A 22,929-nucleotide genomic window follows, 5' to 3' on the forward strand; every position below is an offset into this window, starting at 1 on the left:
TTTTGTCCGTGCCATGCGGCTTGCAGGATCCTAGTTCCCCGACCAGGGATAGAACCCGGGCCCTCGGCAGTGAAAGCACCAAGTCCTAACCACTGGACCACTTCCCTGCCCCCATTTTACACTGAGGAAATCGAGGCCCAGGAGGCTCAGACCCAGACACAGACATGTGAGAACCAGGACTCAGGCCACACTCGGGTTCTCTGTCACAACGGAAACAAAGCCAGGAGTACTTAAATGCCAGTGTGCTTACATGTATGTAACATGCCCAGCATGCAGTGGTGCTCAACGTGGGGCAGGGGGCACATGGAGGAGGGACCCAGCCCTGCCCTTCGTGTCATCACAGTCCTGGCAAAGGATAGAGAAGCAGATGATTAAGGGGTGATCATGCGAGGGGAGGACGGTAGGGAGCACAGCCCCGAGCACGGACCACAAGGAGGGGAGGAGGACCGAGGGGGCACAGCCTCTGGTCGCTGGGGTGGAGTCGGGTGGAGAGATGCCTCCGATGACAAGGGCCTCTGGAGGTGGGCCGATGGCGCTGTCTGCTTCCGTCTCAGGTGGTGAGAAGAGGGCAGAACTACGGTGAGAGCTGAGGGTCGGGGCAGTGGGAAGGGTGGCCAGTGTGGGAAACCACAGAGCCCAGCCCTTGAAGACAGCGTGGATCCCACTCCTCTAATTTACAGATGGGGAAATTGAGGCCCAGAGAGGCAGGACTTGCCCAAGGCCACAAGAGTGGAGACCAGAAGTCAGCAGGCAACAGGTGGACACCTGCTGTATACTTGGCTCTGTAGGGTGGCCTGCCTTTCCTCAGGGCCCTGGGAGGTAGGGGGTACAGGGGCGCTGTGTTCCTTGCCTTTGCCCCTGGTACCCGTTTGGGTCCCAGCTGCAGGTCCCGGTACCCTCCACAAGAACAGCTGAGATCATGTTCTGAGCTGCCCAGCCCAAGCCCAGGGTGTCCCAGTGACTCCCTGCCCCGGTGACACACACCTCACAGCGACAGAACCAGTGTCAACACCCCATTTGTTCTTCCATTATGTCATCTGTGTAGACATAAAAGTACTGTCATGTGTTTAAACAACTACATACACCCATCTGTGCTTTATAAATGTGGGATCATACACACACTCTGCACCAGCTTGTATTGTTTTGGCATCTTGCAAAGGTCCTAGCGTGATGTTTCAGATTCTTCATGGTGCCCTTTTAATGCCTGCTGCATGTGCAAACCATAATCGATATAGCGGTTCTCTTATTTGGACATTTAGGTAATTTCTCAGTTGTTGATTTTTGTATTAAAAGCAACACTGCCATAGATATCACTGTAATCTTGTTTCTATGCCCAAAGATCTTTCCCAAAGATATAATTCCAGCTAAAACGAACATCATTCGCTAATGACACTTTAATCTTTGCAAACCCCATGGATGAAGGGTTATCTCATCTCAGTTGGTGGGCAGCATGGTCTGCTGTTTCTTGGCCCCGAGTCCAGGAGGACGCAGCCATGGTTCACATCCACTCTTGGCGCGCCTGTTTCCCCAAGGTCGGTTCCCCAAGGTCCCATCGCACCCCAACATGAGCGCACACCAGGAGTGGCCCTCTATTAAGACCCCCAGACCACTGCTGCTAGCTCCCCTTCCTCCATCCCCACGTCACCCCATGGTGGAGGCTAGTGAGGCCAGGAGGACTCTGGTTGATTTGCCCCTTCTCCAGCCTAAACAGGGGCTGGAGTGAGTGTGTGTCCCCTTGCCCCTCCCTCCTTCCTGAAAACCTCACACATAATCCCTTAGGCTGTCAAAGTCCTTGGAGACTCTAGGGAGGGTGTCAGGCAATCCTCCCCTCCTCGACTCTAAGCTGGCTGAGAAATAGACACTGGAGTTGGAAAGGGGAGAAGAGAAGCCCTTTACTTCTGGCAAGGCTGGGCTGGGGTCAGCGCTCAGCCCCCAGCCTCCCCAGACCCCCCAGCTGCCCGCTGCCCCAGGCCCAAGTCCCTCCTTCAGAGCAGCCTCTTCTGCCGTGGAAGGGTCAAGGCAGCAGGACGACAGAAAAGCTTCCTTCCCGGTGGCTCCAAGGTGCCAGGAGCAGCCTCAAGGGTGGGAGGCAGGCAAGGAGGGCTGCCTGGAGGAGGCAGCAGCAGCCTGACTGCTGTGGGGAGCTGCCTGTGTGTCCATGCTGGGTTGGATGGTCTGCCCAGAGCTCTGCTGGACAGAGGGAGGCCTGGGGTCCTGCCAGGCTCACTGGTACTGGTTGGGGATGGACATGGTGTTACAGCGGCTGTGGGACATGTCCTCGTAGATCACACACGCCGAGGTCTTATCCCTCGCACAGCAAAGTTTCTGGATCTGAAAGAAAGCCTGTGACCTACCACTGGGGGCAGCTCGCTCAGGGGCACCCTCTATCTTCAAGGCACCTCCCCACAGGAAGCTTTTAGATTTGGGGGCCTGCATGAACCCTTTTAAGGAGGGTCCTCGGCCAGACCCCCAGTTCTCCAGAGCTGCCCAGGTCTGGGAAAGGGTGGGCGAGGCAGGGCCCTCGGGCAGCGGCGGGGAGTTGCAGGTGGAAGTGACCTTGCTCCCTGGCCCTGGACAGGGAGGGGTCTGGCTGTTGCAGGGGACATGGAGTTGGAGGCGCTAGGTGAAGGTGGGGGCAAAAGCTGATGGACCAGGGGCAAGCTGACCACTTCCTGGCCCCTGTCTCTGTTGCCCCCTCCCCTCCTGCCTCCAGTCCATGATCGCACATGGATTTCACACACCCACAGGCCTGACACTCGCATATGCACACCGATGCACATGTGCGCACACACGTGCACACTCTCACAGTCACGCGCGGCATCCCCATGCTCTCCGAAAGGATCTCTCTGGACCCTCCTCTCGCTCCCCCGTAAACGTCTGACCAGGACGTGTCTTCCTGGTCCCACACCCGTCCTTGCTGGGGGCTCCAGTTCTTGGGTTTCCTCCCACCTTGGACCTTGCCGTCCAAACCCTCTGAGCTCCAGGAGACCCTGACGGAGGGAGTGGGTGGGTGCTGAGCTTTCCCATGTGGCCAACTCCCTGGGGCTTAACCACTCTCCTTCCCTCCTTGCTCTCTGAGAGATGCGGGCTTATAGGGACGCAGATGACATCTGAGGGTCCACACTGACCTGTGTCCTTCTCAGCACACACACTGCTCCCAGCCCCAGACCGATGAGGAAGAAGCCCACAGCCAGGGCCGTGGGGAGGGCAAAGTGTATCCGCTGAGTCTCCTGGCACGTGTTCTCTGTTTGGGGCAGTTTTTCTGGGAAGAAGGAACAGAGAGAGGCATTTGGCAGGTGAGGGAGTCCATGAGAGCCTCTGGGGTTCAGGGCAAGGGCGGGGCTCTGGAGTGTGTGTGCATGTGGGAATCCAGGAGGCTTCCTGGAGGAGGTGGGCTTGTGGTAACTCAAGCAAGGGTAGAGGGAGGATCCTCAGACAGGGGCAGATGGAGCCCGGGCTGGCCAGCAGGCAGGTGGAGTGGTCCCCGGGGTGGCACACTCCTTACCTGTCACCACGACCAAGGTCCCGGGCCCCCAGACCTCGTTATTCATGATGGCCTGGCAGGCGTAGTCACCGGTGTCGGCCAGCTGCAGGTGGTGCATGCTGATGGTCAGGTTGTGCTGCAGCCCTGAGAAGGTGATGCGGCCCTGGAACCGCTGGTCCACGGTGGGCTCCCTCCCGTTTTCATAGTAAATCACGTTGCTGAGCTTCGGCCACCTTTGCTTCAGGTAGATGCCAAGCAGGGGCCCCAGGGTGGAGCAGGTGATGTTGACAGAGTCCCCCTCTAAAGCGATCGTGTAGGTGGGGGACTGCCAGACCTCTGCAAGGGGGACCTGCCACTGTCACCACCAGCCTGGCCAGAGGGGCAGGGACCCACCTCTCTGCCGGGGATGGTGGCAGGGCAGAGGTGCCCTGGGTCAGCCCACTGGGTGTTTTCTGTTTTTGTTTTATTTTGGTTTTGTTTTTTAATTTAAAGAAGGCTTTAATATCTTTTTTTTTTTTTTTGGCCATACCGCATGGCATACAGAATATTAGTTCCCTCACCAGGGATCGAACCCATGCCCCCTGCAGTGGAAGCGTGGATTCTTAATCACTGGACCACCAGCGAAGTCCTGGACAGCCGGCTGTTGTCAAGGATGAGGCAACTTTCGGAAGCCTTGGAGCAGCTCATGGTGCCAGCACCCTGGGCTGTACTCAAGTTCCAAAGGGGCCCCAGGGGGCTGGGCAGCCTGTGACCTCTCCCCACCCTGAGGGTCGGGGGAAGTCGGAGCCAGGGCCTCTTCCTTCCAAAGTGGCAGGCCGTCCGCTGAGACCTCCAACCACTCTCCCAGGCTCTACACCTTCTCCCCCTCTTAAATGACAGTTCCCGAGAGAGCCGGGGGCACTGTCCTGTCTCCCTGTCTCTTTCCAATGCCTACTGCCTCAGTTTCTCCACCATTTCCAGGCACCTGAAGCCAGTGGCTCCATGGGGTGGGCATATCCTGGCTTGTCCATGGGACACCCAGAAAGTTCCCTCATCTGCCCAGTGAGGCCCAGCAGGACCCACTTCTAGGTGCAAACATAATCCAAATACCAGCTCTCCACAAACTAAATTCTGCAGCTCTTTTTGGGAGAGACAACACAAGAATTGCACCTGCCGGGTCCCCCATCCCACCTTGCGGAACTAATATCTCCTTCTTACTGCAGAACTTCGCACAAAAGGTAAACCGAAGGACAATGTTCTCTCAGGACAAAGACAGCCTTGCTGGTTGTAGGAGAGAAAGTCCCCAGACATTCAGGTAAAGAGAAAGAAGAGATTCAACCATAGTGATTCTGCACCCAGATATCAGCGTCTTGGTGCCCATTGTTTTTTGTCTAAGTGTCCAAAGCTGGACCTTATCCTCTGGAGGGGCTGCCAAGGCTTCAAGGGAAGGTCACACTCAGCATCCCCAGCATCCCTGGGAAGGGGAAGCACCCCCTTCCCAGAAGGAGAGTCCAGAGCGGGGAGGGGAGGGCTGCAAGGTTGGCTGGATGGGAGCGCTGAGCCCGCTGATGGGTGCAGTGGGGGACGGGGTGACGGATGGTTGGGAAGTGCTTACCTTGGGAAGCCAGGTTGCAGGGGAGCACAAGGAGCATGGGGAGCAGCTGGAGCCCCAGGAGCCCAGCCATGTTCACTGCAGTGGGGGAAGAGCAGGGCCCCGCTTACAGGGCTGTCGAGACTTCCTGTCTGCAGCACCTAACTGCGTGCCACCACGTCACAGACAGCCACTTCCAGGGGCAGTCGGGGCAGGACGGAGCAGGAGGTAGGCAGGGGGACTGCACACAGTGACTGTAGGTTGGGCATTCCAGGAGGGCTTCCTGGAGGCGGTGCCATAAGTGAGGGGAGGCGCTGTGGGCGAGGCTGGGAGGGGTGGCCCTCATCCCCGCCTCTAAACTGCTGAGTGCCTCCAGGTAGACCCATGGTCCTGGTCCTCTGCCCCTGCTTCACAACAGGGAGAGGAGAAAGGAGGGTGAGGCAGGGGAAGGCCCAGGAGAAAGATAAGGGGGTCCCCACGTGGGGACCTGATTTATGCCCAGAAACTTGGAGTATTATGTCAGTCACACCCACAGCATGGAGGCTTGCTGTGGCTGTAGGGACGGGGCCAGGGCGTGTGCCCAAGGCTACGGCTGCCCTGGTGGCTTGCGATTCTGCTTCCTGTGGGTGCAGGGGCTGGAGGCATCTCAGCTGGACTAGCATCCTATGTTGGTGCACCAGGTCCTGGTGATCAGCCCCCAGGGCAGAGGGAGACCCATGCCTGGCCCCTGACCCCGCGGACACGGAGGCAGACTCTAGGCAACCAGGAGGTCATTCCTCTGTGGGCCACGGGCCAGATGGCCAAGCCTCAAGTGTTGGGCCCAAAGCCACATGTGCATGTACACAGGTGTGTGCACATGGCTCACATGTGGTCTGAAAGCCTTAAGCTGTTTCTTCCCTGGAAGCCCCCTCCACTGGCCAGATGCTCCTGTCTGTTGATGGCTCAGGGTCCTGAGTGGGGTTTGGGGGTGGGGGCAGATTAAGTCTGCTAGGCTGACCCACAGACGTTCCTTGCACGAGGGGTATCTATTTCAGGGGCAGAATCTTGCCAAAGGCCCCTAGGAACCTAGCAAGTTGTTTGCAGGAGGTGATGAAAGCATAGGGCTTGGCAAAACAAGACCCTTCCTAATCTCATTCTGCCTTTGTTTATCACCAACACTCACCGGGCGCCCGGACGTGCCAGTGCCTGCCAAGAGCAGAGGGCAAAATGGACAAGAGGCCTGTGGCCCGGAGCTGACCTCCAGGGATGGAGAAGCAGACCTGCAGCAGGACATAGAGCCTGTGTCAGGAGAGGTGGCCAAACCTCAAGGGGCCATAGGAGTAAAGGACTGAGGAGATGAGGGAGGGTCACGTGGTGTCTGGGAACAGCGTTCCAAGCAGAAGGATCAGCAGGTGCATGATCCCTGAGGCCAGAAAGTGCCTGGTGTGTCTGCGGGTCTGCACGAGGGCCAGTGTGGCTGCAGAGAGGCAGAGGGAATCAGGGGGAATGGCTTCTAGGGCATTGCAAGGACTCAGAACTAAACTTCCTTTAGAGAAATCCTTGAAAATACAGACAAGCAACAAGTAGAAAATGAAAATTAGTCAGAGACCCAGATGCAGTATTTCCTTCTAGGTTTCCTGCCTTGGGTGTGCAGGGGCTGAATGACTTACATGAGCCCTTCCCACCATAATACCAATGTTAAAATAACCTTTGAATTACTTCAAATGCATCAACACTTTTTGTCTGTTTCAGGCAAAATGGAACAGATTTCATGGCCCCCAAAGCATGGCGGTCCCAGGTGCTGTGCACACTGTGTCCCATGGGCTTGGCCCTGTGGTGGCACAAACCCAGTATTTCTCGTGTGAACGTTACTTTAACCTGAGAGATGCAAATGCAGCGCATTCTAGACCTGGACTCTGGGTGCCAGCAAAGCTGCTCTGGGGTCATCCTTCTCCTGTGAGGCCACAGTCGTCAGGCACCGCGCAGGGTCTCCAGTTTTGGATTCTTCATGGTGAGTGAGGACTCGCAGACGTCTGGTCTTTTGGATGCCTTGGAACTTTTTAGTTTTTAAGACTCGAAGCAGCTTGTTTGAGATTTTTATTTTCTCCACTTAAAAATGTGTTTCTCAGCTCATTTGACGATTTGCTATTTGGTTTAGTTTATTCATCTTGAGGGTTAGCAATACGGATGTTTTGCAAAGCACTGAATGCAGTACTTCTAGAAAAATCTTCTTTTATCACCTTATATGTACCTTTTAAGAATACACTAAACGCACCACCAAACCAGTTCTACAACAAATACTAAGGGAACCTCTGTAGGCGGAAAAGAAAAAGCCACAACTAGAAACAAGAAAATTATGAAACGGGAAAGCTCACCAGTGAAGGCAAACACACAGTAAAGATAGCAAATCATCCACACACAAATATGATATCAAAACCAGTCATCATGAGAGGAGGAGAGTACAAATGCAGGATATTTGAAATGCATTTGAAATTAAGAGATCAGCAACTTAAAACAATCATGCATATGTATAGACTGCTATATCAAAACCTCATGGTACCAACAAACCAAAAATCTATGATAGATATACACACAAAAAAGAAAAAGGAATTCAAACACAACACTAAAGACAGTCATCAAATCATAAGAGAAGAGAACAAAAGAGGAAAGGAAGAAAAAAGACCTACCCCACCACCCCCTGCCAAAAAAAAGAACACACTCAGTGGAGTTACACAGTTTTGATCATGAAGACATCTGGCATAAACGGGTTGGGGACCTAGAAGAGCCAGCAGGTGGGGCAGATGTGGGGGAGGGGAGCCCCAGGGCTAGGGGAGACCAGGGGGCTGGACACAGGTCCCCAGCAGCCACCTGTCCTGCTTCCCTTCCAGAGGGGCTGCTCTACCCCCTGGTGGTGGAGGAGGGGCCCACGCGCCATCTCAGGCCCCTGATCCCCGCATCCTGGCGCCACAACTGCTGGCAGGAGGGTCCCCAAAACTTGTTCTTGTTCATAGTCCAAAGACAGGAGGGTGTCCACGATCAACACAGGACCCCAGACTGGGGTGTCTCCGAGGTGACAGCAGCATGGCCCTCCTGCCCCAGGGAGGAGCCCAGGCCAAGAGGCCTGGATGGAACAGAGGAGGGGGAGGGTCCTGCTGGGTCAAGTGTTTTGGAACTTGAAACTTTTGCACTTTTGGCCACAGGAGCTGCTGAAGAGCCCTCCTTGGCTTGCCTGTCAGGGTGAGGCCAGGACGCTGCCAGGCTTCCTAGTCCTCGGCCTGGTCCTCCCCTCACTTTCCCTCTGTGTAGTGCAGAGTGTGGTGCACAGAACTCCCCACTCTGGCTCAGAGCCTCCTTATCTGGGGAGAGAGGGAGGGAAGGATGAGAGCCATCGGCAGACACCTGTGCCTACAGGCACACCTGAGGACACACCAACTGCCCACACATCGTAGGTCTCCTGGAAGGAGCAGGGAGTCCAGCTCCCCCCATGCCATCCTCCAGGGTGTCCTGGGGACAGTGGGGACCCGGTGGTCTGGCTGGGAGAGGGGCATCTGTGTTCTGGGCCTGGAACTGGCATAGTGGGCTGGGGTCCTCTGGGGGAGGGGCACCAGCGCTCTGCGACCTTGCACGCTCCCCACTCTCCCACTAGCCCCGGTGGGTACAAGGCCATGAGGCCGAGTGTCTGTGCTGAGTCTCAGAAGACCCCATCCAAGACCCCCTGCTCGGCCCACAGACCAGGCACAGGGGCCCATACCTGCTGGAGCTTGGAGAACTTTGGGGAGCCAGACCTTCTGCACCAGGCCAGCAAGCAGACCAGCAGGACGGAGAGGGCGACCAGGGCGAGGATGGGGAGGACCACCTGGACCTGGCTCTTGTCTTCGGGGTCAGGCTTGAGATTGGGGAGCAGCATCTCCGGGCCTGTGGGGAGTAGGCGGGACCTCCACCCTTTGTTCACTGGTGCAGGAGCCACTGCCTGCTTTGAGGGCACCCTCGAGGGGGACATCACCTCCAGCCAGGAAACCCATAGGTGGGAGAGTGGCAGGGAGATGGGGTGCATGGGATGGGCAGGGTGCCAGGCACAGAGGGTGCGGGTGTCTGATGGGGGGAGACCCAAGGGGGCTTCCTTGAAGCTCCCCTCCTGTACCCCAGGATGAAGATAGAAACACCTACCCCGGGAAGGTGTGAAGAGTGTGTCTTGGGGCTCTGCCAAAGAGAGATTCCAGATAGGTTGGTGGGGACCTGCCCAGGGCCAGCCCTTATGCAGCCCCTCCACCCCAGGTATCAGATGAGCTCTGGATACAGGAGTCCATGAGGGCCTCACTGGCTTCCCCTCCCAGGGCCTGGCTAGGCTGGGGGTGCCGTTCTCAGCCCCTCCCACTGTACCTGGTCGGGGGCAAAGCTGAACCCCTGCTCCCTGTCCCCAGAGCTCGGGGTGACCACGACTGCATTACAACCAGGTGTGGGGGGGTGAGAGTGAGGGGTGGTGACTTGGGGAGTTTTGCAGCAAAGGAAGAGGGGGGGGGTGGGAGGTTTTTAGGGAGGGAAGGGACCAGCTCCCTGTGCAGGCAAACAGGGGATGGTGCCCAGGGCATGCGTGCACGGGCTGCCCTGGGGAGAAGCTCGGAGGGGGCACAGATGTGGGGTGGATGGAGCCAATGGAAGCCCTCTTTAGACCCCATCCCTGTAGCTCTGGGCACCTCAGGTGGGCAGGAATTGCTCCTCCCTGGTTGCTGCCCCTCCCAAACAGGAAAGCACCTGGGGGTCAAGGCGCTCCTGCCCTCACCTGAGACGTTCAGGGTGGTGGTTTTGACGTTTCTCTGGAGCCCCACAAGACTCCACTTGTACTGCCCGGCCTGGGTGTCCTGGGCTTTTTCAATCACCAGGTGCGCCTCGCCCCCTTGAACCCAGAGCTGCCATCCACCCTGGCGGAAGTTTCCTGGGGCCTTTACACTGAAGACGAGCTGCCAGCTCTCCCCGTGGTAGGTTCGCAGGGAGATGTTGATGTGGGAGAAGAGGTTGGAGATGTTGCAGGCCATCATGGCTGGCTTGCCCCTGAACACAGAAACCGCGTCCTCGGTGCAGCTGGGGCTGTCCCAGCCTGTGTGGGGATACAGTCCAACATGTGGGTCACGGCTGGGCCTCAGGACATCCACTGATTGCCCTCTCTGGGGTCACTGACACTACCTGGGGCCTGGGCCCTCCTGGCCTGACCTAGGTCTCTCCTTCCACCCCTGTCTCACCCCCGGGGGGGCCCCCCTAGCAGAGTGGGACCACGAAGTTTACCTCTACTCTGAGCACTCCCAGAGGTGGCCAAGAGCAGGAGGGCCCAGAGCATGCTGGGAGCGGGAAGGGGAGATGCCGAGGTCAACGTGGCCGGCAGGACGGAGAGCAGGCCTCAGGGGTCCCTCGTCTTCCTTAGTGGTTTTTGGGACACTCCCTGGAGGAAGGAAAGCCGATGAGTCAGAGGCCCCCTGGGCTCCTTCAGAAGCCAGTGGGAGCGGCCACAGCCTGGCCAGGGCAGGTGGGGGTCCCCAAGCTCCTCCCTGACCGCTGTGCCTCGACCCTTCTCTGTACCTTTATGATGTGTGCAGTGGGGCCAGTGTCAGACAGATGAGAAACATGGACGAGACAGGAAACGAGTCCCTGGGAGACAACCCCATTTACATCGCAGGGGTTATCCTTCAATTTTATATAAAACACACAAAACTGCCTGAGCCGTGTGTCCTGTAGAGACGGGTCGTGACACACAGAATCTCGCGTAGCCGCTTGAACCTGACACCAACCTAAGACCACCCTGGAAGCCCCCAGCCCCTCTCCCGCTCTTGCATTCCACAGCTGGGCATTTGGGGACATTTGGCCCACTTGCCAGATTTATTAACAAAAAGAGTCTTCCTGTGGAACTCGTGAGTTCTGATCAGGAAAACTGAACTTTCACTTCCTCTGAAACAAGTGCCCATCTCAGGCTTCAGCCTCCAGTAAAAGTGACATTTATCCTGATCAGTTTAAGCTATTTAAACTATTGACCCTTTGATTAAAATAATAATAATAATAATAAATAATAGACTTTTTGGTTTTGTGTTTGAGCAGTTTTAGGCTTACACAAAAATTGGGCAGGAAGTGCAGACAATTCCCACACCCTCCATTACTGGCATCTCCAGTCAGTGGGGCATTCATTACATCTGATGAGCCTATAGTGCTTTGTTCTCACTGACTGAAGTCTACGCTTTACATCAGGGTTCACTCTCGGTGTTGGACATTTAATGGGTTTGGACAAATGTATAATCACATGCATCCACCATTAGGTAACAAACAGAGTAGTTTCACTGCCCTAAACATCCTCTGTGCTCCATCTATTCATCCCTCCTTCCCCCCAACTCTTGGCAACCACTGATCTTTTTACTGTGTCCATAGTTTTGCCTTTCCCAGAACGTCATAGAGTTGGGACCCTTCCGTTTTGAATTCAGCCTTTCTGAGTTTTTTCCACTTTGGGGGGAATTGGGCAGAAGGGCCAGGAGCAAAGAGAACTGTGAACGCAATCGCTTCCAGGAGCTTGGGGCCGTCGGTGAACAGGCTCGGTCCTGACCTCAGGAGGCTCTGGGCCGAGCAAGGAGAATGACATTGGGAGGGACAATCTCAGTCGTCCCCCCCCACTGTGGCCACATCGCACCCTCATTCCAAGCACTGCATGTGTGGAAACTCGTCAAATCCATGGGACTTTGACCAGGTGGGGCCTGTGGTCCTCCCTGTTGTCCCATCTCCCCATTCTGCCCCAACCCCCTCTGGGTTCCTGCCTCAGAGCCGAGCTGACAGCTGACTGCCTGTAGTCTTGCCCCCTCTACCTGCCTCGCCCCTGGGACTCCTGTTGGGCTAGTGGTCTTTGGACCAGCAGGTCCTGGCCAGTGTACTGGTGGCCCTGGGAGCTCCTGGTGGGAGTGGGACAGGGTGCACGGCCCTGCTGATCTGGGGGCCTCGGAGCAGCAGGAGAGGGAGGCCCACTCTACCCTGGAAGGAAAATGGCTACATCCAGATTTTGAAAGAAACATCTAATTTGAGTCAGGAAGGGTTTCGAGAACGTAAAATGCAAACCAACCCATGCTCTCCTGTCCTCCTCCTGAATGGCTGGGTCTGCAGGGGCTCTGGGTTGGCGGCCACACTCCTGGGGAGGGCAGGGGTGGACCCTAGCATGGGTGTGCCCATGGGCCCAGGGCTGGTCCCAGTTGGCTCACCCTCCAGGGGGATGGACCAGGCAGAGCAGACAGACAGATGGCCAGGCTGATGGATGGGTGGTGCTTTCTTTCTCACTCAATCCACATGGGATTCTGGAGTCCCGGGGTGGGGTGTGTACAGGGTATGGTGTACCAGTGACAACGCATCCCCCTGCCCTTAGGTGTCTTGGTGCTCTGGTCTCTAGTAGATGGTGCTGACCCTGGGTGCATCCTGGATGAGACCCCATGGCAAACCCAGAATGGACTCTACGTGGTATGTGCCTATTCTCTTAAGAACAGGGACCCTGAATCTCCCTGAGGTTTGATTAATCGCTGTGCTGCATGTGCCCAGGCATCTTATGACAGTGCTAGCAGCAGTGTTGCTAAACTTCATAAATCAGAGGCAATTGCTATACCCTGGGTGCCAGTTTTCCATCTATGCATGGATACCTGTTTAATCTAAGAGCACACATGGCCCAGAGCTGCGTTACTATGATTCCTGGTGTGTGTCTTCCCACCACTGGTCCAGCTCATTCATTCATTCACTCCCAATAATCAGCATCCATGAGCCCACCTCCCACATCAGGCTCTGGCTGACCTTGCCCCTAACCTGCACCCACCAGGCAGCCCCGCCAGCCCCCCCGCTGCCTCCCCCCACCAACCCTCCACATCACTCCTTTGCTTTTTTATGCATTGTTTTGCACCTCTGCATTCCTAAAAAATAGAGAAGCTTTATTTTAGCTGTTTTTAATAGTATGATAGGCTACTGGCCAGTTTCCGCTGGGGAGCCTCCTTTTGCCATCCTTCCAGGCTTAGCCGGCGGACCCGGCTGCCAGGAGGCAGTGGCAGGTCCTGAGGCAGCGGAGGTGTAGGCCACCCTGGAAGCTGAGTCGCCAGGCCCCACCAGGTGTGGTCCCTTCCAGTGGCTCTGAGCTGCGTGGGGCCGGGGTCGGGTTCCAGAGTGGTCAGTGGGCCAGAGTCTGAACTCGTGTGACCGGTGCTGCTGTTTCCCAGCTTCCTTTGTTTGATTTTCTAAACTTGTTTCTATTCCTAATTCACTATCAGAAGGACAGCCTTCTTTTCTCATATATGTACCATATCTGTAGCTGAGGAAGAAAGAAGCACTGAAAGATATCAACTGAGAGACACGTATTCTTGTGCACACGTGTGCACACACACGTGAGTAATTTTACATATGTGGAATCATATTAGACGAGCTTTATCAGAGATGCCCACTGCCCATCCTCTCTCCTTTCTCCCTTCATACTGTATGTAGTGGGGTGAATGGTGACCCCCAAAACACATGTCCATCCAGAACCTGTGAAGGTGGCCTTTGCAGCTATAATTAAAGATGAGGTCGGGGACTACACGGGGCAGACCGGCTCATCCTGCTTTTGGCCCTTTGGGTTTCTGCATTGCCACTGCCTTTGCAAGCCCTTTGCCCATTTTCCTGGGATTGTCTGTCTTCTCCTTACAGGTTTATAAGGCTTTCACGCCTTACAGAAACAAACCACCATCCATGGCAAGTGCCTCCCCAACATCATTTCTCCCCTGATTGTTTCTGGAATAAAGACTCCACGTGTTTATGTCATCCTGTCTGTCTTTTCCTTGAAAGTTTCAAGATTTTGTTTTAAAGTGGTTTTTGTTTGTTTAAAGTATCCTTTTAAAAAGGCCTCCCAGGACTTCCCTGGTGGCACAGTGGTTAAGAATCCACCTGCCAATGCAGGGGACACAGGTTTGAGCCCTGGTCTGGGAAGACCCCATATGCTGCGGAGCAACTAAGCCCGTGTGCCACAAGTACTGAGCCTGTGCTCCGCAACAAGAGAAGCCACCACAATGAGAAACCCGCGCACCGCAACGAAGAGTAGCCCCCGCTCGCTGCAACTAGTGAAAGCCCGCGCAAGCAGCAGTGAAGACCCAACGCAGCCAAAAATAAAATAAATAAATTTAAAAGTAAATAAAAATAAAAAGGCCTCCCAGACCGTTGAGAATCCATCATGGCCAAATTTCGTCTATTTTTATGTTCAAATATTAAATCCATCTCAAGGTCTTTTTGCAAGTGGCATGTGACAGGGTCTAATTTTGCTTCCTTCCAGGAGGGCAAGTGGTGCCCGAGGCACTGAAGAGTGAAGCACCCTGTCCCCTCTGGCCGAGGGACCCCCACCAAGCGGGGCCACTCAGAGCCTGCCAAGCCATGCGGTCCAAGCCGCTGTTGTCCATCATGTGTTTTCACCCCTGGGATGGCAGGCTCTCTCTACCGCTCTGTTTATCTTTCCTTGGACGTTTGTCTTCCATGAGAACATTAACATAATTTTAATCAATTTTTTTTTTTTTTTTTTAAATCTCACTGTGTTTTTAATTTATGTCATACATTTATAGCTACTTTATTTATTTATTTTTGGCTGTGTTGGGTCTTCGGTTCGTGCGAGGGCTTTCTCTAGTTGCGGCAAGCGGGGGCCACTCTTCATCGCGGTGCGGGGACCGCTCTTCATCGCGGTGCGCGGGCCTTTCACTATCGCGGCCCCTCCCGTTGCGGGTCACAGGCTCCAGACGCGCAGGCTCAGTAGTTGTGGCTCACGGGCCCAGCTGCTCCGTGGCATGTGGGATCTTCCCAGACCAGGGCTCGAACCCGTGTCCCCTGCATTGGCAGGCAGATTCTCAACCACTGCGCCGCCAGGGAAGCCCCAATTTTTTTTTTTTAGAACCAAGTTTTTGATGATTGAGTGGAGAGGGGCCGTTGTCCCGATCCTGCCCGAACCTGCTCAGCATAACACAAAAGAGGCTGAGATTTCACAGTTGGACACAATCCAGTGGCTACCTTTCTGATTTCACTGCCAGTCAGCAATTGCCAGGATGGGTATAAATAGCTCATCACCATTACATGTTGCTGAGAGCCTTATGTGATAGAAGGTTCTAGAAAGAGGTTTTGCAACTTTCTGTGCTGGGGCTTTTCCTGGCACCTCAGATAAGATCTGCTCAGTCCTTTTCCTGAGTATTTTTGCAAAACAAGTTTTCTTAAATTGGAATACACAGAACGGTGCCGAGCAACACATGGGGCCCAAAGGCATCCTTCCTGGTGGTACACAGTGACTCCTGGCCCCCTGGCCAGAGCCCTCAGGGCTACCTGGAGGGAGACCCCTGCACAGGTGTGTCCTACCCCGAGCCTGGCTGAGCAGACAGGAAACTCATCTTGTGTGGTCATCTCTGGCCACTGGCCCTCCCTAGAGGAAGCCTTGGGCAGGACCCCCAGCATTTCCAGTCTCCTCAAGGTCTCCCCCCCAACTCCTGCCACTCTGCTGCCTCCACCGACCTCAGAACAGTCTTTGGTCCCCACATTTCCCCGGCCATCCAACGTGGGTCTGTGTGCCCCGTCGACGGGGAGGCAGGCCAAGTCTCCCCAGGCTGGAGATGCGGGAGGACACGCTCCCAGGGAGGCCTGCCTGCTGACCCCCAAGGCTGGAGCGGGCAGGTGTCCTCAGGGCCACGTGAAGGATTCACCCCCAGGGGACCAAAACATGAACGCCACCTAAGCCCATGCTCTGGGAGCCTGGCCCTTCAGCGGCATGTGTGGTGGAGCCCCCTGCTGGTGGCCTGGCGTATCCACCGAATGCCCAGTGCACAGACTTGACACCCGGAGTCCTCTGAACGCGAATTTATTTCTACCATGTTCCTTCTGTGCATCCTCGAGACTTAGCAGGCGTCTTCTTTCTCGGAGGGAGATACCCAGGGGTCTGTAGTATCCAGGAGGAAACCCTCCCCCTCAAAACCTTTCCTCATCACATGTTTTCCTGACTCTTGTCCGGCGTTTATCCTTCCTATAAATTTAAGAGTCGTGTTTCAAGTTCCAAGTACACTTTCTGGGATGTTGATTGAGAATAAATGAATGGGTGGGTTAGTTCACAATCCTGGACCGTGCAGGGCCTCACCAGCCTGGAGAAACCACCTCCTCTTCAGAGGCTTCCTTGATCCTACTCCCACTCCCTGCGAGGCCCAGCCCTCCACATGCAAGCAAGCACACAGGGCACACACACACACACACACACACACACACACAGTGCTGGGGGGAGGGCCCCTCAGGGCCTCCCACTTGCTCTGCATACAGTAGGTGCTCAATCCCTGCAGACCTGCTCAGCCTCCCCTGCAGGGCCGTTCCCATGAAGGGTGCAGTCAGTCCCCCATGATGGGCCCTGGGCAGGGGCCTCAGCTGAGCTAGGAGGGTAAAGGTCAGCCTTGGTTCACACCTGGATCAGGTGACATGGAGAGGGGGTGACCTCAGCAAAAGTGTGTTCACGTAACAGAGGCTGACCTGCCTGGCTGGACTTTGGGAGGGAGCATGTGTGTTGACAAGTAAAAGGAAAGCAAAAGGAAGCAGCAGGCTGAGGTCCAGAGGTTGGCTGGGAGGACAGCCGGGGACCTCCAGCAATGAGGACGGGGCCCTCTGAGAGAGGTGTGCGGGGGTTCCCCGAGCCTGAGTCAGGTCTGCCAGGCCACCCTTTGCCCTCAGTATTGGTATGTCCTATTTCACCTGCCTGCCAGGGAAACACCCTAGTGAGGCCAGCCCACCAGTCTCCCGTTCCCGCCAGCCTCCCGCCCCAACCTCTGTGGTTTTCACCACACTATATACCCCAGTATCCTAACAATTATTTTATTTATTTTTTTATACGTCTTCATTGGTGTATAATTGCTTCACAATGTTGTGCTAGTTTCTGTTGTACAACAAAGTGAATCAGCCATAAGCATACATATATCCCCATATCCCCTCCCCCTTGAGCCTCCCTCCCATCCTCCCTATCCCACCCCTCTAGGTCATCGCAAAGCACAGAGCTGATCTCCCTGTGCTATGCTGCTGCTTCCCACTAGCTAACTATTTTACACTCAGTAGTGTATATATGTCGATGCCACTCTCTCTTCACCCCAGCTTCCCCTTTCCCCACCCCCCGTGTCCTCAAGTCCATTCTCTATGTCTGTGTCTTTGTTCCTGCCCTGCCACTAGGTTCATCAGTACCATTTTTTTTTACACTGACTCATTTTTTTAAACATTAGTATTTATTGTAGCCTCACCTTAAGAAACACCCATCTGTAGTCATTAGATGTGCTATTTATAGGTATGTTGTCACACACAATGAAATGACCAGGAGACTATTAAACCAGGAAGTGTCACAGACCTCCTACCACCACCTGGTGTCCTCCTGAGGGGGTATGACCTGTGTAAAGGTGACCCCTGGCCATCCTCTGTCATGTTGTCAGAGGGAAGCCAGAGGCTGCTGAAGGTGTGGGCTCCCAGACAGGCCCTGGTTGGGACTCCAGGCTCCTTTTCCCACTGCCCAAAGCCTCCAGTCTCCTCTGAGCCTTCCTCAGGCCATGGGGGGGCTCTGCCCTCACACACAGGAACCTCTCAGTCAAACTTCATGTGCTCCCTGAGGTTCTCCTCACCAGGAAAGCCCCTGCATGGTTCCAGAATCCAGATAAGAGACACCTGGGTCGCACCCATCTCTGCCCCCAAACCACAGCCACCTTGGGCCTGGCTCCTCACCATCAGAGGATACAGCCTAAGAGCTGGGAAGACCTCCAGCTCGGGGCAGATCCCCAAAACTGTGGACAAGTCTTAACTCAACTGAACAAAATCTATAAAATGGAGACACAAACTTCCACTTTATAGAGCACAGAAGGGCTGTCTGCAAAGAGCTATACTGGAGATGGAGGAGCTGGACTGGGGATGGAGGGAGATCCCCATGTCCTCAGGAACATTCTGCTGCCCTGATCTGTCTGGGGCTCCACTGCTGTCTTATTTTTAAACCTAGGTATATTCTATGCAACATTTGCGACATACTTGTATTTCAAAGTGATTCATTATCTGAAATTCAGATGGGTTTTTAAGTTTGGCAGCTCCACTACTCTGCTTGAGTCTCCCCTCTTTTCTCCAATGCTGCAAAGGACAGAAAAATGGGAGAGAGGGAGGCCAGGGCACAACAGGGAAAGTGAGGGGTGAGAAGGCAGAGGCTCAGGTGTGGTACAGGAAGATTGCATGCATGGGGCAAGGACTGGAGGGGCCCCAAGACTTCTGGGATTGGGAAAACCGAGGCAACAATTCAGCTTTCTCTCAAATCATGGACACAGGTGCTGGCATGTGCGCATATCAAGATGGGGCAACACAGCTGGGATTTGTGCAGTCACTTGGGAGCTGTTCACATTTGGGAGTCAGTGAAACACCTTGGGAAGTGCATGCCATTGCCAGCACCTTGTCCTGCCACAGGATCTTGGGGAAACAGAGGCAGCAGTTTTGTGGAATTAAGGGTGTCAGCTGGCCAGGTGCACAGGGGTCCTTGGTCAGTGGGGATCTCCATTCCCACAGCACCTGAGAGCAGCTGGAACAGCTTTCCCGCCTGCCGCAGAGGCTCCGGTAACACCCACTTGTATGTACTTGGATGTTTACATGGGAAGGTGAGCACAACGCTGCCCCGGCCGGCTTTTCACCAACACTGTGGAGGGAGGTGACCAACCACCTCCAGAAGGTAGCTGAAAAGGCGCAGAGCCCCAATTCCTGGCTCAGAGGGAGGAAATGCCCCAGTCCAGGGCGCCACTGCCCATGTCCTGTCCCTGCTGCTGTGGCCTGGAGGGAATCCCCACTGGGCATGAAAGTCCTCCAGGCCTAGGGGCCGAGCCTGAAAACCCTTGCCGCCTCAGCCTCAGCACATGTCTTCCCTTCTGCCTTTCTACCTGGCTGCTTCTCACTCTCGTTCACAAGGTACTTCCTGGGGACTTCCCTGGTGGTCCAGTGGGTAAGACTCTGCGCTCCCACTGCAGGGGGCCCGGGTTCTATCTCTGGTTGGGGAACTAGATCCCACATGCATGCCGCAACTAAGGATCCCACATGCCACAACTAAAGACACAGTGTGAGCCAAAAATAAATAATAAACAAATAAATATTTTAAATAAACAAACAAATAAATACATTTGGATATCCCATAAGACTTTATAAAATAATAACAAAAAAAAACCACAAGGCACTTCCTCTGAGAACTCTCCCCTCCCTGCACCTGCTGGTTGTACCCTCCTGGGACCTCGGCACCTCCCCACCACCTTCACTATCACTATCACTATGTCCCTGGGGATGAAGGCCTCCCAGGGGCTCTGGCACCACAGGCATGTAAAGTGGTTTTCCAACTGCAGATCATTAACCAGTAGTGGGTGGTGAATTGAATTTAGTGATTGCTGCTGCAGTTAAACCAAAAATGAAAGGGCAGCATGGAAAGGGGCAGTTGAGCACCCACACCACCTTAGGGGAAGTCTGGGGGGTTTCATTCTGTTTTACGAGTGTTTGTGAGTGAATGAGCTGAGTGCCTATGAGTGTGAGAGTCCACGAGTGTGCGTGTGCACCCCTGGGAGTGCACACAAGTGTGAATGTGTGCACGAAAGTGAGCGTGTGTGCGCGAGTGGGAGAGCCGCCGTGCTGGCCCTGGACGTGAATGCGTTTCGCCGCAGACGTGGTCGGGGGCAGGAGGGCCTCTGTCCGGATGGGTGGACGCCTGGGAGCCCGAGATGCCACCTCTCTGCCCCTCCAAGAGCCGAGCCTGGGGACGCCCTGCAGAGACGCAGTTTCCCACCTCGACGCGAAGTCCCTGTCCCCTCCCTCGGCGTGCAACCTGCGCCCCTGGTCGCTGGCTCGCGGACCCCGGCCCGGCGCTCTGGGCGCATCCCTGTGGCAAGAGGCGGCCAGTGTTGAGTGAGGGTAGGGAGCTCCGCGCCACGCCGTCTCCATCCCCGCGCGTACCTGAGCGCACCAAGCTGTCCGACACCCGGAGCCCCGCCCCCGCCCCTCTGGGCCTCCCCTCCCGGCCCGCGAGCCCCTCACCTGAGTCCAGGGTCCCGATGCGCCCGGCTCATCCACGCCCGCAGCTGCAGCTCCTCTGTGCGCTGTGGGCCGGTTAAAACTGAGCGATCCTGGGGCGGAGCCAGGCGAGGAGGAGGCGGGAAGGAGGATCCAGGATCCGCTTGAGGTTGGGCACCCAGGTCCTATATTCAGGAAGGAAACCCAAGTAACGGGAAGTCACTCGAGTTTCAGGAACTGCCCTGAGTTCACGGGAAAAGTTGATGATTTTCTTGGTAGTGATTTCCTACACTGCATTAGATGATCATTCTAAAGAAAACAGCAGGTGGTTGTTTTTCCTGGAGAGCCAATCCCTGGAGTTCTCCATCCTCAAGCTTCCTCAGAACAGATGCTTCTTTGGGGAGCTGGGTGGGTTCACTGCCCTTCGTGGATCAGGGGACCTGCCAGTCCCCTCCTGTGTGCACCACCCACACACACAGGCTCTCACCCAAGGGGCAGAGCACTGCCTATTGAGACTCCTCAGAGCCTGATTCCAACTTGTCAGAAATGCAAGTTGGGTCCGCTTGGAAGTAGGACTGGGGGTGCAGACAGGGATAAGGAGCCATAATAAATAGGAGCAGGGGTACAGAGTTAAAAGGTTAAACTGCACTGTATTAGCCCTTGAGCAGAAGGGGCTCCTCCTCCCAGCTCCCTCCCCATGGAGGGTCATACCCAGGGTGGGCATGGAGACACATCGTGAGCAGACGAAGGTGACCTAGGGGCATACCTGTGTGAGATCGTTCCCAGAGGGTGGAGGCCGATAGGTGCTGACCTTGCAGAAACATTGGAAGCTAGGGGTTCATTACAGGGGTTTGTATGTTTCTCATGTACAGATGGTTTTGGTGCTTATTATAAAAATCACTAAGATAAAAGTTTCTCTTTGAGACTCTGAAAGTGGGGAATAAGGGGAATATGTGAGCGTTACACGGGTGGGGAAGGGCGGAGGTGTTTGAGTCATTCTTTGTTCACTCTAGGCTCCGTTTTTCAAATTGCTGGAGGGAAGCAGGTGTTGTGGACTTGAATCCAGAGTCCTTGGTCCATGTCCAGCTTCGCCAGCTTTCGGGGGCTCGTCAGCAAGGCCCAGCTTCACTGCAGACCAGGAGGCAGCTGCTGACCCTTCATCCACTCGTTGTCACTCCCCACTGACCAACCTGCTTAAACTCGCCAAGCTTCATCTTCCTTGTGACAGAGGGGCAGGTGTACAGATGCAGCTGCAGGCAGTCTGTGTCCTGTGAACTTACACCTGGGGCAGTGAAGTCATGAGTCAATGGCTATGAGAAATAAGGGGGCGTGTGCAGGGCTGTGTCAGGGGATGGGGGGCAGGAGAAGGGGTTTGTCTCCATCCAGAGTGGGACGTCCCTCATCAGACCTGAGCTTCCAAAAGCCCCCCGGAAGGCAGGAGTGAGGTGGAGGCGGCGAGTCTGGAGGTGCTTGCAGTGGTTCCATGGGGGGTGGGGAAGGCTCGGAGGTGTATGGAGAAGGGAGAGCCCACAGATATTGGTGGTTTGGAGGTGGGGTGAGGAAGCCTGGAAGTCCCCAGTGCCAGCTGGGTGGCACATGGACTGTCCCCTTCCACTAGAACCCAAGGTGACCTGCTGGCAGGGTGCAGTAAGGGACAAAGACGTGTTTCTAGGCCACCAGGGGAGAGGTCCCACAGGCTGTGGACCCATGGTTGGGAAAGTCCTTGTCAGGCAGGCAGTGAGAGGTGCCGGGGTAGGTGATGCCCCACTTTCATGAAAAGAGAGGAGGATGCAGAACTGAGTCTGGGGGACCCTTGAATTTTGTGGGTGGAAGAGGAGGGGCCCAGACTGGACAGGACAGAACATACCATCTGTCCCACAGGTGGAGCATCTCAGCCTTCAAGGAGGTCAGAGGGCAAAAGGGCCACCTCTTCAGTTGGACTTGGGCCTGAAGGTTGACCAGCAACCCGGCATCTGAGCTAGGCAGAACAGGACAAAGTCCTGGCTGGACGTGCCAAAGGAGTAACCTTCGTCTAGTGGGCAGATAAACCTCAAAGCCAGTCGTCCTCATGGGAAGGTGGCACCAAGGTCAGTGTGAAATTCAGCCCCCCCACAGAGGGGCGCCGAGATTGGGGTCCCCAGCCCCATCCCGAGGGCCAACGAGGCACTAGAGAAAGGTCTCACAAATAACCTGGCCTGGGGACCAAAGTGCCACATGCCATCCCCTTGCCCATCATGCCCACCTGGGCTGGAAGGAGCGTCTGATCCCTAAAGCCACCTCCCAAATCAGTCCTTCCTTCCCCTCCCATCCAGCCCTGCCTAGGGTCTCTCAGCTCAACGGGGGGTCCTGGGCAGGGGCTGTTCGAGCAGGAGAGGAGAAGGGTCCTACACACTGAGGGGCCTTGAGCATCAGCTGAGGGGTTAGAGTCTCGTCCCTACGAAGTGAGACCCACTGGGACTTTGATGAACATGGGTGTCCTGATAAAGCATGGGTGTCCTGATAAAGCATTTACACTTTTGAAATGAAACTAGTTTGTTTGTATTGAAAGTAAACCAGTCATATGTCATAAGAAGAAGCTAAAACAAACTGTGCTGTATCTCACTGGGACTCCTGTTTACTTTCCAGAGGTAACGCTTGTGGACACTTCCTCATATAACTTTCTAGAAGTTTTCTGTGTCTGTACAAACACAGAATGCTTGTCCAAGGTGTGCATCTTTCACGTTTTTAGACAATCCTGGGACCCTGTCTTTGGAGGGCACTGGGCTCCCTCATGGTCTTCCCTTCTCTTCTCTCAGAAGTTTCACACTAGAATCTCAGCCTTTGCTGAGAGGTGGAGTTTCATTTTCCCTCGGTTCTAGGAATTTGT

The 22,929-nt window shown here is 55.1% G+C and overlaps 1 protein-coding gene across 2 annotated transcripts; it reads right to left on the bottom strand.

Annotated features, from left to right (window-relative positions):
* Window positions 1–1,376: 1,376 nt before the first annotated feature.
* Window positions 1,377–20,171, bottom strand: CD7 (CD7 molecule). 2 transcript variants are annotated; one of them, XM_036837725.1, is made up of 10 exons: window positions 20,088–20,171; window positions 10,314–10,467; window positions 9,814–10,128; window positions 9,201–9,233; window positions 8,785–8,948; window positions 6,217–6,313; window positions 5,079–5,153; window positions 3,506–3,820; window positions 3,129–3,262; window positions 1,377–2,331 (listed from the first exon to the last, which is right to left on the bottom strand). In XM_036837725.1, the coding sequence occupies exons 2-10, from the start codon at window positions 10,363–10,365 to the stop codon at window positions 2,224–2,226; spliced, it is 1,293 nt and encodes a 430-aa protein (XP_036693620.1). In that variant the 5' UTR covers window positions 10,366–10,467; window positions 20,088–20,171; the 3' UTR covers window positions 1,377–2,223. The 2 variants fall into 2 exon arrangements, with proteins under 2 accessions (XP_036693620.1, XP_036693621.1); XM_036837726.1 differs by lacking the exon at window positions 9,201–9,233.
* Between the last annotated feature and the right edge of the window lie 2,758 nt (window positions 20,172–22,929).

This window comes from Balaenoptera musculus, chromosome 20 (genome assembly GCF_009873245.2).
Source record: "Balaenoptera musculus isolate JJ_BM4_2016_0621 chromosome 20, mBalMus1.pri.v3, whole genome shotgun sequence".
NCBI lineage: Eukaryota > Metazoa > Chordata > Mammalia > Artiodactyla > Balaenopteridae > Balaenoptera > Balaenoptera musculus.

What these genes read in the sequence shown, in the direction of transcription:
- CD7 (XM_036837725.1), bottom strand. Translation starts at nt 10,365, where the DNA reads ATGCTCTGGGCCCTCCTGCTCTTGGCCACCTCTGGGAGTGCTCAGAGT. An exon ending in ACTCTTCACACCTTCCCGGG is followed by an intron (nt 8,949 to 9,200) that starts GTAGGTGTTTCT and finishes TACTCCCCACAG; the next exon opens with GCCCGGAGATGCTGCTCCCC. An exon ending in GACCTTGGTCGTGGTGACAG is followed by an intron (nt 3,263 to 3,505) that starts GTAAGGAGTGTG and finishes CCTTCTTCCCAG; the next exon opens with AAAAACTGCCCCAAACAGAG.